Consider the following 21,192-nt stretch of genomic DNA (forward strand, 5'->3'; position numbering starts at 1 on the left):
TACAGAAAAAATTCATAGCGTGCCAGTCTGCTGAAATGAACTTTGGGTGAACCCTAGCGAAAAGAATAAAAAATTTAATCTTTTGGCGTGCGCTTCTCACTGAACATTTTAAAAAATGGAGGGAAAAGATCAAAAAACCGGCAAAAGTCGATTGCAGGAGTTTACATGTGAGGATAAAATAACATTAATACTATCTGGGGTGCCTCTTGTCAGAGCAAAAATATATATACTTTATAGGGTCGGAAACGTCTCCTTCACTGCGTAACAAACTTCTGACCAAAACTCCAAAGCTACCATCCAAAAATTACCAAGTATTCTGTTACACCGTTTGGGTTCTTTTCCAGTCTGCTAATGACTAATTAATGCTAATTTAAATATTCCCCAAGAGAGCAGGGCAGAAGGTCTGACGTTGGCAGCGACGATCAGAATTGTCGGAAACGATATGTAGGTAGAGTGTTAACCTTGTATTTCGCATCCGCTGCATCGGTCGCCTTGGTCGGCGGGTTCCATGCTAAAGCCTAGTATCCTGATCGACGAAAACCGTACGCCAGTCATGAGAGAGAGCAAGAGGCAAACAGCTGGCGTTCACTTTTCGTCGGGCCTTTTTTTCACGTCGGTCTCCTGATCGACGAAAAAAATACCAGAAAATTCCATAGCGTTGCCAGTCTGCGGAAATTAACTTTGGGTGAACCCTAGCGGAAAAGATTAAAAAATTTAATCTTTTGGCGTGCGCTTCTCACTGAACATTATAAGAAATGGAGGGAAAAACTCAAAAAACCCACAAAAGTCGATTGCAGGTGTTTACATGTGAGGACAAAATAACATTAATACTATCTGGGGTGCCTCTTGTCAGAGCAAAATGTTTTTTAAGTCCAGAATGTACGAAAAAACACAATAAAAGTGCAGCTATGAACTTTAAATTACAAATAATTATCAGTAAATTAAAAAAAAACAACTGTTAAATTTAAATTGTATTGTTTTTTAATTTCTTTGTACAGCGGCAGACTTGTCTTGCCAAGGTATTTGATAATATCTTTTAAAGGCTCTTTCCCGCAAATACGATATTTGAATTTTAACTGCTTGTCAACAAACCCAGCTGATTGACAGTACGACCATAGCACTCTTAAATCAGATGAACTCTCAAACTTTTGGTCACACTGGAAAGATTAAAGTTTTTACGCTAGCGTAATCGTTTGTCGATCTGGATACTAAGCTTAACTCCGACCTCCTCGGACTTCTTCAGCGTTTATTTTAGTACGGCCGTCTGGCGGCTACGGACTCAACATCGACGGAGCTGATAGGTGACGAAGAGGCACATCGAAACAGTTACCAAAGTACCGCTGGTTAAAAGTGGCTTCGTTAGAGTTTCTTCTTTTAAATGATTTTTAAATTATACGAAACGATGATATTCATGCAATGATTACTTGTGGAAACGCAAATAATAGATTGATAAGTCCCTACTTCAATAATGTTTTCATCATTATTCAGGTGATAATAATAAATAATAAGAAAGGAAGCAAACTTCAAACTACAAAACGAATACATTTCGAGTTGCTATTTTGTTTCTTAATTTTTTGATTTCCTATTGGAGCTGCATGATATAGATGTCGGATTTAAATTTAATTAAAACCGTAATTCCATAGTATTTAAATATTACCAAATCCCAAAGAACAAAAAAATAATTAAAAAAAAAAAAAACAATGTCATACTTTTTAATATTTTTTTTCCGATTGTTTCTACGGGAGCTATTTGTTATAGTCGCCCGATCCGGCTCGTTCCGCGACCTGCAATAGAAAGACAACTTTTGGGAAAGCAGACAGCTTTAAAACTGAGGGACTAGTTTGCGTAGAAACGGACAGACAGACGGACAGACAAGAATATAGGGTTGGAAATGTCTCCTTCACAAATTATAATCCCTCTGCAAGGGTACAAAAACCCCGTTTTCTTATATATCGTAATGTCTTGATTTCGTTGTTATAATGCTGGCTAAGCTACATTTTTTGTTTACATTACAGAACGAGTTTAATAACCAAATTCTGGACATCATTTCGGACATAGACATAAATATAAAAGCCCAAGAAAAAATAACTCAACTCCAAGAGCAAGAACTGAAACTCATAAGAAAACAGAACGAGCTGGCAAATCAAATTCAACAGCAACAGATTTTGGCTCAGCGACTAAATGCTAACAACCAATTTAAGCCAAGTCAAGGAAGTCAAAGTGCAAACTTTGACTCACAAAGCCAACAACAAAATAAGCGTGATGTATTAGTTTCGGTAACCCCTCAGAATACCGCTGGTAATGTAAGTATTATCTTCAATACATCGTTTTTTTTGATTCCTTATGCAGTTCACTTCAAAAACTCAACTAAAATATATATTTTTTAGGAAACTTATTTTCCTTACTTTTATTTGCCTGACGGAGTATCGGCGTGTTAAATAAAAAATGGTTTTCTTGTACTTACTTTAGTTTAGGTAAAGGTAATCTTTAGATGGCTGCGTTATCCACACTTCAAAATTTCGGTTTCAAATTTTCGTAATTCGAAGTTTTTTTCTTGAAAAATATTATTACATTTTTGAGTTAAATATTATTTTTAATCTAAACTTTCGTCAAACTTTTTTTGGTGTTTCGACAATGGAGGTCTAAAAGGTCAGTTTAAATCCTCCCGTCATATAAAGTTTAGTTTGTCGTGCAAATAAGAAAACAATCCTTTAAATTATTCTTAGAAAATACAGTTTTAGTGTTCATTACGTCAAAGCAGAACGAATAATATCTTATATTTATATTTTTTGTTGATTATTGTGATTTTTGTTAATACTCTATTTTACGCTCCTCACTTTTCAAAAATACGAATTAAATCAGAAAGTCAAGTTTGTCATAGAATGTATTTCATTCGAGAGAGTGGGACACTTACGCTATAGTAGACAATTTATCAGTTTCCTTACATTTTCTTAAATTCATGAAAATTGATATACTTTTATTTTGTACTTTTTTGACAACGAATAAAAATCCAAAATGTATTTTAATTTTTATAGCAAAACAAGAAACTTTAAATTATATAACAAGAGAACTGTGTTCGACCGGTTCGTTTTTTCTTAATGCAAATCATTAAAAATCAGACGACTTTACTTAATTAATAAATTGTTTACTTATGTTCCTTATATACTGAAAAAGTTTAAGGTAAATATTTTTTAACGAGGGTAAAATTCCTATAACAACTTTTTTCGATCACCCTCAGGTTGCACGATATAATTAAGAATACTACATTAAGATGTTTATTATCTAAACAAAATTTAATTTTCTAACATATGTATACACTAGGCTGTCATGACTTTTAAGAAAGCGAGAAAAATATTGCAATAAAAAACAAGAAAGGAAGCAAACTTCGGCAATCCGAAGTTTATATACCCTTGCAGTTATTACAAAACGACTACATTGCGATTTCTATGTCTATATTACTAAAAACAATAAAGCTATGTCGATTTTGCGCTGCATTTTGCTATAGTTTCTATGTCAGCTATACCATTTTGTTGTCCGATTCTGACAAAACTAAAAGCGTAATTCTGATACAGTAAATAATTACTATATCTCAAAGGAAAATTTTGAGAATAAAAAAAGAGCAAAATACAATTTTTTTGTTATTTTTTTTTTTTTAATTTTTTGATTTTTTTATTGTATAAAACAGATTTTCGATTTAAATTTAATTAAAATCGTAGTTTGATAGTACTTAAATTTTACCAATAACCAATCAACAAAAAAAAATGAAAAACAACAATGTTATACCAATTGGCTAGATCGACTCTCCTGTTGATGCTGATCAAGAATATAGGGTCGGAAATGTCTCCTTCACTGCGTAGCAAAACTTTTGAATGAAATTAAAATACCAAGGGTATAAGGGTATAAAAACCGAATGAGAAAATCAATTTAAAATTCTAATAAGTTTCTTAAAAAAATTAAATTTTTCCTTTTTAAGAAACATTTTTGTATACTTTTAAAAATTATTATGTAAAAACAGAGTATTCAATTTCTGACTCCTGAGATAGAAAAAAACGGCTATTATAGAAAAGAATTAATAGTTAATTTGCTCCAATTATTCTTCGGCCTAACATACATTTTTAGAGTGTACTGAAAGGGTGCATTGTATAGCGTTTTCCCTTTTTAATTTTAATAAATTTCTTCTTTTTTTTATAACAGTACTTTGAACTTTTACATAATAGCAAGATTCCTAAGTAAAAGTCCCTTATAAAATTATTTTTTTTTAAACCATTTTAAAGTAAACGCATATTTGGAAATGTTTGGGAAAATTTAGTTATGAAAGTCCCTAATCGACAGATGGACGTTATTTTAACATAAGTAGTTTGGAATCGCCAAATAAAATTTAATTTTTTAGCATCCAAAATTAAAGAATCGAAATGATAATAAGTTCCTTAAAAAGAGATTCAACAATTTCCCAAAATTAAATTGAAAATCTTAAAATAGTTTTCAATAGGATCATAGAATTCTTAGTAAAGCAAGAGTCATTCTACGCGTATTTAAAATATCTTCCTTGTGTTTTGGTATGCACACATATTATAATAAAACGTTCAATTTCGATTAAAAAAAACATATCTTAACGAGGTAAAAAAGTCATGACGAACGCTGCTTTAACAAACAAATTGTTTGATATTTTTTATCAAGCAAATTGTCTGATTTTTATCAGACAGCAGATTTTCAATCCTGCGGTTATTCGCACATTGTACCATTGTATCAATCAGCCAAATAAGTGCACGTTTCGAGTGAAATTTGCTGTTACTTATTATATGTGCCATCCATTTTTTTTAAACAAAAAATATTATTGTATATTTAAAGTCAAAGGTTTTAAGCAGCGCTTTAGTTTCAGACTCCTTTGATTATAGTAAATAAAATATACACCATTTTTCTACATTTAAAATATGAGTTAAGGCTTTTAATTTAAATTAACTCCTCCGTTGTCTTCGATTTTCAAGGAATAAAAACAAGCAACTTTTTTCAAAAATTTCTTCCTATTCAGAATTGTCTTCTTCTTTAGGTCCAGCTCCAGTATATTGAACCTATTTTAGTGACGCCACGTGTACTTCTGTATGACCAACTGCGTCTTGTGGCACATGCCTCTTCAAATGTGTGAGAGTATGGTCGATTTAGAACAAGAATTTCTATAATTAGCGTTTTTGAGAAAATTTCGTGTGCTCACATTACGCGCTATACACATAATGTATTTGGCATTTATATGTATGCACATATAAATTTGTTTGCGAAGAAGCGAAAATTATTTTTTAAATGTGTGCTTATGAAATTGATTAGTTACGAATACCATTTAATTTTATTACTATAAAATAATATTTAAATCGGAAATTCATTGTGCTAATACGATTAGAATGAATTGCATAGTAGAGAAAAAAAGAGGCTTTCGTCCAAGTGATCTTATTGATAATAATAATCGTCAATTTTTATTAAGGCTCAGTAAGCAGCTGTGGCAGAAAAAAAATGTACGACAACTTCTATAAAAATTATTTTATGTTTAAATAGTCATTATTTTACTTTTTACTATACGGAGAACCTGTAGAAAATAAAAATAACTATTTAGCTCAGATTTGCAGGTTGCAATGACTGCCTTTTTATTTGCACAAATGTTTTAGTCAATAATAACTTTTTTGACTTGCAAGTATAAAAATATTTTTGTTATTTTAACGTCGGCAATTTAATTTGAAAAACTAGTTTGTGCATAAACTACGTATTTTTTTACCCTTTAAATACAATACCTTTTTCAATAGCACAGTCCCATATGAATATGAAATACACATACAAGTCAAATAAATTAGGCTAAGCCTTTAAATTTGAATTTAATTAATTAGGAAACCACCAATACATCGAAGACGGTTGATTTACGCAAAATATTTACTCCAGCGACAGATTCTTCTGAAATATTACCAAAAAATCGTAAGTATAAATAATAAATAAAAAAGGTGATACGTAAAAGTCGTCTTAGACAATCATTAATCGTTACTTATAACAGTACTAATATTAAGCCAAGTTCAGTTGTTATTATGCTACGCTTAGGAGGCATTCCTAGTTGCTGCAAAACGCTTTATAAATGCCTACAAGTGAAAGTTGATTACGTATCGCCTTTTGAATTAAATTTTAGACAACACTTCAATCTCCAATCTTAATTAGGAAAATTATATGCCTCGTCTGCATTTTATTCTCCAACACTACACCCTACTGTGGAAGACCAAGTTGAGCTAGCGCGGAGAATATCACATTCATTAAGTGATATCAGTAACCAAACATCTAAGGGTCAGTCAATGTATGTCAATCGCAAAAAACGCTCAGACAAATGGGTTCATGAAGGTAGATCTCAAGGTAATAATTGTTTGAATCATGTTTCCCGTTATTCCTAATATATCCGGTTCTCACATTTTTGATTGCTAAAATAATTAAATTAATAAAATACAATTAAATACAGTGCTCGATAAATGCTACTTCCGTGCTGAAGGCCTTCACTTAAATTAAAAACTTTATTTTAAGTAACTATTTTAAAAATTACATTTTTTAAATATATTTTTGTAATGGCTGAGTTAAGAACCACGACCCGTATCGTCATTTTTATACCCTTGCAGAGGGTATTATAATTTTGGTCAAAAGTGGGCAACGCAGTGAAGGAGACATCTCCGACCTTATAAAGTATATATATTCTTGATAAGGATCGCGTCCTGAGTTGATATAAACATGTCCGTCTGTCTGTTTCTACGCAAACTAGTCTCTCAGTTTTAAAGATATCGAATCGAAACTTTGTACACACCCTTCTTTCATTTGCACGCAGTATATACGTCGGAACGGTCGGTATCGGCCGACTATGTCATATAGCTGCCATATAACTGATTGATCAATTTGGCCAATCAATCCGACCTACCAAATTTCATAAGGATTGTCCGACTATATCCTATAACTTCCTATGGGATTTATTTTTGGCCAATCAATCCGACCTACCAAATTTCATAAGGATCGGCCGACTATATCCTACAGCTGCCATATATATGTTTTTAAAATTAGAAAGTTGGGATTTTTCATAAGTATTAAGAATGCATCATATGAATAATTTTGAAGAATATAATTTACAGAGTATTCTGCAAGGGTATATCAACTTGGGTCCCGCCCGAAGCTAACTTTCCTTTCTTGTTTTTCTAATTTCGGCCAAAAGTCTTAAGCACTTCTTTTTTAAAAAATTCATAACTTTCGTCTAGTATTAGTAGTGCAACTCTGTAAAAATATGGAAAACCATTGAGTGATAATTTGTCATTTTTATTTTCGTGTTTTTATATTAGCAGTTAAAGTAGTTAAAGTTGAATTTCTTAACTTCGCACCACAACTGTAGATCAAATTGGTAAAGATTTTTATATTAGGATTTAATATGTATTGTTTTAATTGCATTAAAAAACTAAGCTTTAAACTCAATTTTCCTTGTATAAAATGCACCCTTCAAATATGTTTGCCCACACATTTATTATGTCATCAGATGCGCAATTTTAAGTAAAAACTTAAAGAAGAAGAAACTTAAAGAAGATTTTTTTAAGTCCATCAAAAAACCCGGCGACGTTTGGAAAAATGTGAAAGGCTCATGCAAGGCATAGTTAGATCTACAATGATTTAATATTAGGGGAATATAATTTCTAGTTAATCTGCTTGGCACAGAAAAGTTTAGCCGACTTACCAAGTCGGGGCAGTCAATATCACCATGTATAAGGTTATAAATGAAGATAGTACCAAGCAACGTTCTACGGTTGGCTAGGGAGGGTAAATTAATCAACAGAAGTCTACTAGAAGAAGAAGGTAAGTTAAGATTTGCATTCCAGTTTAGGCGCAGTAAAGCAAAAAGAAGAATTCAATACGCCCAATATGTATTCCGTGGACTCCAGACGGGAGACCCATACTCTAGAATCAAACGGACTTGCGAAATAAATAAAGTTTTAGCTATATAAGGATCATCGAATTGTTTTGACCACCTTTTCATATATCCAAGCACTCCTCTGGCTTTATTAACCATGGACGAAATGTGATTAGAAAATTTTAATTTAGGGTCCAAGAGAACGCCAAGATCGTTTACAAGAGTTATTCTATCCAAAGATCTGCCACTTAACGTGTAAATCGCGTATATCGGATTGACCCGATAAAAAGTCATTAGCTTGTTCTTGGAACCGTTTAAATTTAGTAAATTATTTCGGCAAAAGTTTTGAAAATGATCTAGATCGGATTGTAAGTCTAAATAGTAGGAAATATCCTTATATTGCAGGCATAACTTAACATCATCTGCGTACATAAGTACGCGAGAATGACTTATAATTGATGGAAGATCGTTAATAAATAATGTAAAAAGTAACGGACCCAGATGGCTCCCTTGTGGGACACCGGAGGTAACACGGAGAATTTCAGAAATTTAATTTTTAAAAAGGACCCTTCGTGACCTGCCATTCAGATAACTTGAGATCATAGCTCGCAAATAACTGTTGACCGTTTTTCTTCTTGCGCTCTCGTTGCGTGCATAACCGAAAAAGTTCATACTCTCTCACTCTCGCTCTGAGCAAGAGACTTTTTCTGTCTTCTTTTATGTTTTCTGTTCAGCGCTTTTCGTTGAGCTCTTTGTATATCGCTCTTTCAATGAGCAGTGCGTAAAGAGCGGAATGAGAAACGCTCGCAAAATGAGAGTCAGCAAAAGACCGATTGACCGAAAAAGTCAACGCAAACGGTCTTCACATTTACTTTCGTTGTTGTGAAAAAGGAATAATATAATTTTTTTGAAATTTATTTTTAAATATTTTTATTAACAAGTTCCATTTCGATTCCATATTCCATATATCTGCAAAACAGACGCTTAACGATTGGCTTGCCTATGCGTGTGAATGTATATCAATACATACGCAGAAGACCTTTTGCTGAACTGAACACGACAAAACGTTCTTGGAACAACCAGAACCAAACAGAACAGAAAGAAAACGGTTTCGCTCTGAGCGCGAGCGAGCACATTCAAGAACCTTTAAATCGGTTGCTCTCTGAGTCTTTTCGTAAACAGTCTGGAAAAGATTTCTTCCAAATATTTGGGAATTGGGAAGTTTCTAGAGATAAGGTAAACAACTTGTGAAGTGGCTTGCACAGGGCCTTAGCGCATTACCTAAGCCTGGAATACCATCGGGCCCTGGCGAATAAACAGGCTTAATACGAAGAAGATCCCAAAAGAAGAGAACTTGCTGTTAAAGTGGGACAGAATATGAGGTTTGACTTGGATATGGTGTAAGTATAGAGTAGAGTATGTCGTTTGAAAAAATTGGGAAAATAAATCGGCTATTGCCTGATCTGTGGTTGCCGTCATGTTTTCGAACGACAGCGACGAGAGAACTGGACCTTACATCGGTTTTAGTAACTATTATAACACTGAGCATTAGGCACGGTAAATCTCACCAGCTGTATTCTCCAAACTCTCACCAGCTGAATTCCTCCAAACTCTCACCAGCTGAATTCCTCCAAACTCTCATTTATTTGTGAGGGGTTATTTAACTCCTCACAATATCTAGTAAAAACAGATTGAGAACCGGTATTTTTATATTTCCTAAAAAGTCTGGACTTTACATTTCTTAAGTTTGTCAACTCTTTGCTAAACCAAGGTGATTTATTGGAAATTGACGAATAGTACCACGGAACACAGGAATTAAAAAATAAGTGTAAAAAACATTAACTGCAGCGCACATATGACTGCATAAGTAAAGATCAGACCAACTAAAATAAAATTAGTTAGCCTTAGAAAGTCTGCCTTGCGAAAGTTCAATTGTAGGGTGGTATGGATCTTCAGGTTGCGTGATGGCTGCTACTCTGGACAGAAACACACCTTCAGGATTTGATACAAAACTGAAGTCAAGTAGGCGACCTAGTGAATTTCGAACATGGTTTACTTGAGATAAGGATATGTTAAGCAGGCCGTCAATAAAATTATGTTGTGCTATAGGTAGTAAGACATTCGATCCATCCTCAGTGGACCAGGTAACTCCAGGTATATTAAAATCACCTAGAACTACCAACTGATCCCAATCGGAAAGCTTATATGCAACAGACTTAATTACGGAAAGGTGATTTAAATAATCAAGAAGTTCAGACAACGGCGGAATATATCAGCAAGTTATGTATATAGAGCTTCCAAGAAGCGATAACTTTACACAAATAAATTCAATGGTATTGAATTCCTCAAAAAATAACTCCTCTGACGGGAGTTTTGAATCAACTCCAATTAAGACTTCACCTCCCCGTCTAGAGGGACGGTCATACCTGTATATTGTGTACTTACCTGGAAAAACTTCGGAGCTAAAGATCTCCGGCTTTATGGTTAACCTGGTGTTTCTGTAAACACAATAATATGAGATGCAAAGAAAAGCTAACAGAATAAAATTTATTATGATTGCTAGGCAAGCCTCTTGCATTCTGATAGGAAAGAAGGAGGTTAGATGTTGGTTTTTTGAAATTGGTACACTGGTTTGGCCTCGACAAGGAAGTTTTACTCCCACGGGCCCCTTCTTCTTTATCATAGCCTCGAACTCAACCATATTATCCGTCCAAAAGTCGCCCGAGCATATGGCTTCAAAAAGCTCGTTAGCGACGGTTATCTTGAAAGATGAAATGTCTCTTGCATAAGAAAACTTAAACTTTTCCACCTTTACACTATTAAATCGACTTTAGTTTTGTCTTGTATATAAAACAATACATCAGAAGATGTTAGATCAGGGGAAACGAAAATTTGTTTCTTTAGTGGAACCACTGAAAGGGATTTTGGTGAAGCAGACATTGTTTCTGCAAAACCAACTTGAGCCGGTTGTTCGGACTCAGTAGTCCCTTATGGTGGTGTCGCTACATTTTGAGAGATATGTGGAACCACTAATTGTGAAACTACTACGGACAAATCGGAATTCTTAGAGGTCCCTGGTTGCTTCCATTCTGGTACGGATTGTTCGGATACCAAATCTTTTTTAGCTCCTAATCTTAGCAACATTTGAGGGTTTCCTGCAATCAGCTGCTGATCCGCCAGCTGCTGGTCGCACGGTTTTGGTTTAAGTCTAGATTGGATTAAGAGTGAAATTTTAGAGCAGAAGTCTTTGGGGCGAACCGCATCTGAATCCCTATAGTTAAACATCTGCAAATCTTTGGCCAAATTATATACTCGCTAGACAAACGGTAAGAGCAAGTTCAGACTATAATTTAAAAGATGTTTGAGATAGATAGAAGGCTGTAACGTGATTTAAAGCAGAGACGTCGTGTGCACAAATCTATGGTTTTGATGAATTTTTGTAATGCAAATCGACATCGAAACAAAACTTGACCCTGTAGATTAACATGTAGATACGAATTCAGATGATATCCAGGAAGAACTAGACAAAACATTACAGGCAGACTTAAACTAATTAACAATCGAGTAATTGCAGCACCAATCGACTTACCCGACTCTCTGCACGAAATGAGCAGAACTATGGCCCTGAAAAGGTAGGCAAGTTAAGAGGGGGCGTATAGTTAATTCGTTGCAAAATCTGTCATTTTTTAAGGCGTTTTATTGGCGATACGGTTAGTCTCAGCTCAATTTTAGTTTTTGCATGTGATAGAGCAACATTTAAACAACATGTGTGAATTTGTTCATCCAAAAATATTAAAAATTGAGTGACATACAGGCAAACTCCGGCGGCGCCTCGAAGAAAACACGTTTTGCGGTGTACACGATAACTGGTCACAGAATCATCTGATTTGAAAAAATCAAATTGCATTAGTTAAAGGACAAGATTCCTCAGGTAACGCTGTTGATTTTTTTTTTTTTTTTTTAAGGCACTTGAAAGTCAAAAACCCCAATTTTAGCCCAAAACGTCGAGATATTTGTTGCCTAATAATAATAAATTAAACAAAAAAAAATCGACAGCGTTACCTGGGAATTTAGTAGAAAAATACTGTGCAAAATCTCAAAACGATCCGTCCGATAGATTTTGCCGGATCGTGTACACCGACTTTGAAATGGAAACTTTTCAGGAGAGCGTTTTAAAGTTTTGGACACCCAAAAATCGAATACAAAACGAGCTAACTTACCTACGTTCAACTGCCTATAACTTCGGAAGTTTTACTCGGATCAATCTAAAATTTTAACACAATATTATATCCTCTCGCAGCTGATAATTGTTTTGTGTATACCTAAAATGATTTTTTAAACTTGTCCTTGTACGTAGACGATCTGATAGTTGCAAACAATTCATACATAAGCAACTAAAATATGAATTATCCACCAAGTTCCAAATTAAGGGGATATATACCTTTTTCATTTTCAAAAAATCGAATTTTTTTTTTTTGCTTTATCTTAAAGAACAACTTCTTGAGAATATTTCCCAAAATTTTCATAGAGATTTGAGCAGTAGAACAAAAGTTACAGCGCTCCTAGCCGCGCGCCTCGTCCCTGCCCAAACCCAAACTTTAAACTTTAAACGCGAATATCTCGAAATGGTTTTTTTTAAAAATGACTTCGCGGTGATATGGATTGGCGAAAAACTACTGAACCGATTTTCTTCAAATTTTTTTTTAAATGAATTTTATTAGTACTTGAACGATCGTTTTTTCATGTAAAAATTTTTATTTCGCCGAAATAGATAATTTTGTAAGAATTTTTGCGTCCAAAAACGTAAATTTTTGCATTAAACGTGCATTAAAAAAAATTTTAAAAACGTTCGTTCAAGTAGTACAAGTACTACTTTAAACTAATGAAATATTTTTATTTTTTCGGTATCAGTTGACCCATTTGTCCTGGAGAATTATCACCGCAAGGCTATTTAAAAAAAAGGCGTTTAAGGGAAACAGCCACACCTTAAAAATTATTAAATATTTTTTCAAAAATTTTTGCATAAACATTGTCAACAATCTAAACTTTCAGAAAATGTAATCATTCATTTAATAAAAACAATAGTGACATACATAAAAAAATCCAAACATTCCTATTTTTTTCGACAAAAAAAGGTATATACCCCCTTAAGGACTGAAAATTGATGTACTGTTTGGGAATTCACTTTCAACAGAGCAATGATAAGACAAAGTTTGCAAAGGGCCAATCAAAGTACATTGCCAATAAACACAAGTGAGAAATTGTCAACTGAAATATGCCCAACATCCCAAAACGAATAGTAAGAAGTTTCTAGATTGCCGAATCAGAGTTTAGTAGGTTAGTTATGGTATTTAAAAACTATGGAACGGCAGCAAGCCAATTGGACCTGCTAGAAAGGTGTCTCTGAACTCTTTGCTCAACTAAAAATAAGCTTTCAGAAGTAGACATACAAGTTAGCTGTCATAATCTTACTGTCAAGATTACCCAAGGATTATGAAAACTTTTGTAAACACAATGGAATCTTGGGTTAGGTTACCAACTCTGGAGCGGGTGAGGATCAATATGTTTCAGAGAGGTTTTTGCCAGCTACTGTGATTTTCGATCAGAGAATAGCAACTGTTACAATGTATTGCGACAATAATTTGCAGGATCTCAAAAAAAATAATTGTTTATGTATGTTTACTAAGTCTGACGTTTAAGATTAACTCACAACTATTCCCAGCGGCGTCAGAAAACAGAGCAAAACACCTTATGGAGTCTGACTTACACCCTCAAAAATTGGGATGGCAAGAAGCATGCTGGTACACGCCGATCTGATAGATCCTGGTAGAGCCTATCCAAACTGCGTGGTACATGAGAAACAGGTCGCCAACGTCTGCTTTGGTTGGCAAAACACCTTAAGAAGCCTGCTCACCAAAAAACTCAATGTCTTGGGAATGCGTTTGGATCGGTGGCAGTTGCGTTGGAAGAACTCGGAGCAGATGAGTCGATGATATCAAATCCATCCGAACTGATCTAGTTGACAGGGAAGATGTTATTCGAAAGCGCCGAGGCGGTTGAGACAAAGCGGTATTCTTTCGATACATCGTCCACCATGAATGTGTTTTTCTCAACAAAAAGTCAACTCCAAAATTTACGTGGAGGTGCTCAATAGTTTAAAAAAAAGGGTTCATCGAGTGCGATAAGACATCGCAAGTGAACGGGAGGTACACAATGACAACGCCCAAGCTTTTTATTTTTTTTTATAACTTTGCTTTAATTTTTGAATCTTTTCTTGACGAGACTAACAAAAAGTATTTAAATCTTAAAAATTAGTATATTATTATTTCAGTTTATCTGAATTTACACGTTCCTAATATTTATTGCTGGATGGGAAGGTCGTTACGACAAAGACGAGAGCGGCTGCTCACTCTGGATAGGTCTCTTGCGAGGTAGTTTGGTTGTGTTGACAGTTCATTGAAGTCTCTTTCTATGGTTTGCGCTATTTCATCTCAGATCTCTCTGAAAGTTATCGTTCCGAACGTACCACGGTGCACCGGTGATGGTTCTGAGGATCTTCGACTGCTCTCTGCTTAATTTCAACGCTGCTGTTACTGGAGTTCCCCCACAACTGAGAGCCATATGTCCAGATTGGTTTAGGACTGAGTTGTAGAGCAGTATCTTGTAGTTCAGACTAAGAGGAGAGCGTGAGTTTATAGCCAATGCAGGCTACCAGACTTCAGCTTTAGGAGTGTTCTTTTGGCTTCAATGTGTTTGCGCCAAGTAAGTCGTCAAGGTGAACGGCAGGGTACGTTACTTCCTTTGTTTGAGGCAGCACAGTATTGTTTAATGTAAGCGGAGGACAGTCCCGTATGTTTAATGTGCTCATTGACCTTTATTCGGCCACACATTTTTTAACCACAACTAAGTGATCTGCTAGATGCGCTAATGCTTTTTGTGGACATTTTGATCGAGCAAGGATTGCAGTATCGTCAGTGAACGTAGACATAAGTCGTCCGCTCGTAAGAATGTTAGAAGTATAAAGAAGGTAAAGTGTTGGGCCAAGAACACTGCCTTGAGGAACTCTAGCTTCGATGTTATGGTCAGCAGATATGGTGTTTTTGCATCTCACCGCGAATTTCCTATTGTAGAGGTATGACTTTAGGAGTTTGTGAGTGCTGCATTAGGCCTGTAAGCCATACCCTGTCAAAGGCCTGAGAAACGTCTCAAATGCGGTTCGAATTTCCGATGTTATATGGTTTACCTGCTCGATGGTACCTTGTTTTTCGAAAGCCGAATTGATGTGCTGGGATAATGTTGTGGTTTCTTAGATACGGTACAATACGGGTCAACATACATTTTTCAATAAGATTTTATAGGCATGATAGTAGACTTATAGGTCTATAAGATGAGGCGGCTGTGTAGTCTTTTCTAGGCTTAGGTATCATTATGATGATCGACTTGTGGAAGCTCAATAATCACCGAGCTATTTTATCGCATCCTGGAAATTTTCGTGGATGCAGGTGCTTCTTTATGAACTTGACTATATCAATCGGCGTAAATTCAATGTGATCGTGTACTTTCTCGTCTACTCGTGGTTGTATAGGTAGCACGTCTGTGCTGGGTTGGCTGGAAGACATTCTGAAGAGGGATAGCGAGTGTGTCGGCTTATTGGGGTACAGTCAGGTAGAAACTGTGTAGGCGTCTGGTGTGACCGGCCGGGACAGATCCAGGGACGGTAGGCTGTGGCTGCGAGAGGTGCATGCTTTGAGAGCCCAGTGCCTGTTCACCCTAGTCTGGGAACGGTAACGCATCCTTAGACCCTCATAGCCCCGAGGCGAAAGACAACGGAGGCGTTCCGGAGCAGCGAGCAACGAGGCAGCGGAGAGCGACGGTGGAGCAGACACAATTTATCATGGAAGGCGTTGAGACAACCATCTGTCACCATTAGTCCCAGGCCGAGGGACAAGTCGACGAATAAAGATCCTAGTAAAAACATCCTAACATTCTGTGCGTTCTCACTAGACATTCGGGCGTTTATATAAATTTTGGTGGGACGAACAACATACTCGTAGCGAGCAGACCGTAAAAATCAGTTCGTTACATTTGGCGCCCAACGTGGGGGTATTATTCAACTGGTGTGCTTATTGATGAATGAGCCCTCTACACGGGGTACTTTGGGCTTCTTTTCGCAATGCCTTGACGAGTCGTCGTGTGGCTTCTTTAACTTTATCTTTGCGAATGGAGATCTAAGTAACTGTCAATCTTTTCGCGCTTTTCCTGGACCAGCCTCTCGATCTGTGCATTTGTGTATCGTTGGTTGTAAGCTAAGTTTCTTCTTTGGGGTGTTGATACCCGAGCCGCTGAGACCAAAACGGACTCGAGTGTGTTGGTGAAGCTGTTTATGGCTTCTACGTTGTTCAGCCGTGGATTTAGCTCAATGTACTAGCTAACGAACTTTTTAAATTTGAGCCAGTTTGTTCTGTTTGATGTTATTTTGGAAGGATTGTCTTTGGTTTCTGGCCGCATGATAGGTCTGACAATAAACTGGCGCTGATCAGAGTGTGTGGGATATTTTTTGTAACTGCGAAGACAATCAAGTCTGACCGCTTTCTGGGATCTGCCGGTATGCCAGTATGTGGGTGAAACAGGTTAAACACAGTCCAGCCTATTGCCAACCTTTATAATGGCGTTGTAAAGTTGCCTTCCTTTTAGAGTCACAAGGCGAGATCCCTCACTGTGGAAGTAATGCTTGCGCCATGTGCTTTTCCGTCAGGATGACTTGTACTATAGAGCAAGTACCCACGGATTTGGAAATTGAACCGCCCCAGCTTACACCTTCTTTCTAGTGACCATCTTTCAGCCGAGATAAGATCAACATGGAATTTTTTTTGTTTTCTCGCCTGAACAAAAAGGTGAAAGGACCGCATTTTCAGACTACATATGTGTTCCAAGCAGCTTAAACAAAAGCTGTAAAGGTTCCAGAGAATGCCTACGATGACGCCTTCAATGAAGTCGCACTGGCAGAGTTGTATCGACGCAGAAGCATATTTTGAAATTTTTTACACACTTATTTTAAGGACCGGCTCAATACATTTTTTAAATCCACTTTTCGGTCAAACTCTGTATGCTAGGGTGTCTGCCTGTTTCAACACCTTTGCATTCAGTAAATCTGATTGTAAACGATGAACCAGCCTTGATGTGTCTAGCCTTAACATCTAACTCCAACATTAACCATTCTGTCGTGAAAGCAATAAGAATTCGAATCGTCTAGAGTTTGAAAATGTTAATTAATAAGAATTGTAAGCTTTCAGATTAGTTTAAAGTCTTCAACAATTTGCAGGAATTAAGCACACAAACCTTGCATAGACTCCTGCCGACATAGCGGCGTTACGTGTCCGATCCAAAACGTTGTTATCACGGGCTAAGGGATTTTCTTTGACTTACTGGCTGCCAAGAAGTTGTGGCCTGTTATATCATCGAAAACGTCCATCTAATTGCTACCACCTAGGTACATAATTCATTTTGTTCTTGCTCAATGGTCTCTTTGTTGATTCTGCTGTCTTTTCGTGGGTTCATAATCATTGCTTGTTTCCGCAGTCTCCGACAGTTGTTCTCGTGAATAGCTTACTTCCAACTTGTATAAGTAACCTGAAGACCGATTACTTCTTCGGCACCCTATTTCGACTATATCAATGCTCTGTATATATTGATTTTTTAAATGTATTTGTTTATTTGCCAATAGATTAAACCTTAACTGTAAGTAACCACTAAGGCTTAAATAGGCTTTAACACTGTAAATATATTGGTTTCCAAAAGAATCCGTAGGGGAGCTTGGGTCCACACAAAGATCTGCGATCTTGAAGCTTGGACAGATGTAAAAAAAACACATTTAGTGGAATAGGTTCATTGAAGATTAGAGACTGAAAAGCAAAACTTAAAAAAAGCTTGTATGAATTTTCTTTATTATGTACCTTATTGAATTGTTAAAGTTCAAGCTTCAGTTTTGCGAAAGAATGCTTCATTTGAAACTTCATCTCTCAATGTTATTCGCTGATCGCTGGACATAGCTCTGCCGCATTATTCATTAAATATATTAAATAAGTTCACCTTTAAAAGCTTAGATCTGATTAGTCTGATTGTTACTCCGTCACATAGGTTTCATCACTACTGTTGAATTAACAATGAGGTGGACTCTCTCCATCTAATACCAATGGTGAACAAGTAAATTGCAACGCTGGCGTTTTTTGCTCTACTTGGTTGCTAAGGGCCCAATTTAACAGCTTATCTTAGGTAGGTACTTTATACATGTTTGGAAATACTACGTTTCTTTTTTGATGGGTAGTGCAACCTTCCTAAAAGCGTGTTGTGCTTCGGTTAAATGTTTCTGGTCAATGTTGGTCTTGAGAAGCAGGCCTGTACAAGATGAATACTATTTTTGTTCTGGAGCTTTTAATTCATCTTTTATGTCCTGCACGGCTGAGTTGCCGTCAGAAGACGATCTAGTATTGGCTTTGTACACTTTTATTGAAATAGTCACGAGTTATTGTTCCCTATTGGGGCAATAGATTTTTTATTTAGAACAAGTACTGCTTGTCTTGTGTGTCCCTCGTCTTCTTCAACTTTAACCACCTTCTAGTCATTGGTAGGCTATAGAGGATCTGGTCTAGGTATTATTGGGTTCTCCCTAAAGACTACACTGAGAAGATTTTCTGTACGCGTTCGTTTCAAACGCGTTCGTTTCTAATTCACACATTTTAAATTAAATTTAAAATTGCAATCTGAGATTTAAAACATCAATTTTCACGGATGTGACATTTAATAGTATAATTAATCCTTAAAGCCTAGTACTCAGATCGACAAAAACTGTCCGCCAGTCATGAGAGAGCGAGAGGCAAACAGCTGGCGTTCACTTTTCGTCGGGCCTTTTTTTCACGTCGGTCCACAGATCGATGAAAAAAATACCAGAAAATTGCATAGCGTTGCCAGTCTGCGGAAATGGACTTTGGGTGAACCCTAGCGAAAAGTTAAAAAAATTTAATCTTTTGCGTGCGCCTCTCACTGAACATTATAAGAAATGGAGGGACAAACTCAAAAAACTAACAAAAGTCGATAAACACTTGCTTACATGTGAGGACAAAATAACATTAATGCTATCTGGGGTGCCTGTTATCAGAGCAAAATGTTTCTTAGGTCAAAAATTTACGAAAATACAATAAAAGTGCAGCTATGAACTTTAAATTAGCAAATAATTATCAGTAAATTAAAAAAAACAACTGTTAAATTTAAATTGTATTGTTTTTTAGTTTCTTTGTACAGCGGCAGACTTGTCTTGCCAAGGTATTTGATAATATCTTTTAAAGGCACTTTCCCGCAAATACGATATTTGAATTTTAACTGCTTGTCAACAAACCCAGCGTATTGACAGTACGACCGTAGCACGCCTAAATCTGATGAACTCTCAAAATTTTGGTCACACTGGAAAGATTAAAGTTTTTACGCTAGCATACTCGTTTGTCGATCTGAGTACTTGGCTTGATAACTAAATATAAAAGCGTTGGAGTCTTAATAGATAGAAATTTTTAAATGTGAGAACCGGCTGTTAAGAATAACTATATTAATATTTACCGAATTTGGAAAACTGTATAACTATATAAATTTGTTATAATAACAAAAAAATAAACACATATTTTACTTGTTATTTTAATGTAATCAACTTAAAAATATATAAAACTGTATCGTCTGAGTTCTCTTTTTTACGTACATTTACAAACATTTACATATATAGGGAATGAGTGCTCTAATGACGCTATAAATCCATATAAAGAGAATTCAGATATAAATTCCACTTTGGAATTTACAAATTTGGAAAAAATACCGCTAAAGCTCATAATGAACCCAAATGGTAAAGTTCGTGATTATAATTCGCTCAAAGAATTGATTAACGTTGAAACTGGCCTTTTATCGCCTGACAACTGCGCTGAACTAATAACTGCTCTGCAGCTTCATCAAGGACGAGGTAACTTGTATAATTTTAAATGTAATCTGATTATAAAAAATTAATATTATACAATCTCAGTACAATCTTAATACATAAAAAGCAAGTTACATTTTGAAACCAAATATTAAAAGTTGTTAACGATGTAGGGAACTACTGACGAATTCCTATTTCCATATAGGCAATTTATCAATTTACAAATTTATTATAATATCTTGTATCACTTTAAACATAAAAATTACATTTTTCATTACAAAATTTAACATAACCAATTTTTATGGATACAGATATTTTATTTAACTATCGGATAAGTACATATATACATTAAAAATAAGATTATTGATTAATTCATTTTCTTTTAAGCTGCAACTTGCTTTCTTCTTTGTTTTAGTATTTTTTTTTAAATCTAGATTACTATGACGGATCTGTAAATCGAACCCCTAGTTAGGTTATAAATGAAGGCACAAACATTCTTCTAAAGTTAGTTATTATTTAAAAAAAACGTAATTTAGAAATTTAGTTTTTTGACTACCTTTAAAAAAAAAACCATCCCCACAAAAACGATAGTTAGCATGAGGTAAACTAAATAATAATAATAAATTGCAAGGGTATACAAAGAGAAACAAGTCTGCAATCAAGTTTTTGTGATTATAATTTAAGATTTTAGTCAATATGCTGTTCGTAATAGTTTAATACTTTTACAAACATGTTTAAGATTGAAGGGCAGCTTACTAATACACTCAAACATTTTACTATACTGGTTTATATTATTTAATACATTTGCATTGCTTCATTATTGACGCTCCCCAACGCTCGCGCCGCCGCTCCCGCCGCAACCAACGCCTTCAATTGGGGTACAACCAACCGCTAACGACAAATATGTAGGTGCCGAACTTTTTGCGAAGCGCCGCAAAAAGGCTGAAAATTGGATAGTTGATGAAACTAATGCAGGCACTCAAAATCATCCGTCTGGTATTCCAGATTATCAGCAGTATCAACAAAAGCCTATTTTACCAAACATTTTGCCTGCATATTCTGATGCCGGTAAACATCGTGTTCAGTTGAACTTACATCAAAATCAGTTAATTGAGAAGTATTCAAAGCCAGGACTCCAAGTTGTTAAGTCTCCTTGGGAAGCAGCTTTACAAACTGGTTCAGCAAGCTCTGCGTTTTTGGAGGACAACAATAGTCAATGTTTCTCCCCAGCCGTAACACCAACGTCGTATTTCCATGGCGGATATAACGATATTCCGGATGCTGAGCAGCCAACGCATTATACTACTCAGAGACAACAACAAAATGTATGCATAATCAA

The 21,192-nt window shown here is 35.6% G+C and overlaps 1 protein-coding gene across 14 annotated transcripts in view; it reads left to right on the forward strand.

The window, feature by feature from the left end:
- LOC108040061 overlaps positions 1-21,192 on the forward strand; it is an 84,692-nt gene that overhangs the window by 50,763 nt on the left and 12,737 nt on the right. For 6 of the 14 annotated variants that reach the window (XM_044460611.1, XM_044460620.1, XM_044460613.1 and 3 more), the window contains 5 exons: positions 2,016-2,303; positions 5,871-5,955; positions 6,190-6,378; positions 19,668-19,898; positions 20,763-21,178. In XM_044460611.1, coding sequence (XP_044316546.1) covers positions 2,016-2,303; positions 5,871-5,955; positions 6,190-6,378; positions 19,668-19,898; positions 20,763-21,178 — 1,209 coding nt within the window. Of the gene's footprint in view, positions 1-2,015; positions 2,304-5,250; positions 5,505-5,870; positions 5,956-6,189; positions 6,379-19,667; positions 19,899-20,762; positions 21,179-21,192 lie in introns of those variants that run through there. The other 8 variants (XM_044460616.1, XM_044460621.1, XM_044460618.1 and 5 more) reach the window with 6 other exon arrangements.

The sequence above is a fragment of the Drosophila rhopaloa genome, unplaced genomic scaffold (assembly GCF_018152115.1).
Source record: "Drosophila rhopaloa isolate 14029-0021.01 unplaced genomic scaffold, ASM1815211v1 contig_203, whole genome shotgun sequence".
NCBI classification, from domain to species: domain Eukaryota; kingdom Metazoa; phylum Arthropoda; class Insecta; order Diptera; family Drosophilidae; genus Drosophila; species Drosophila rhopaloa.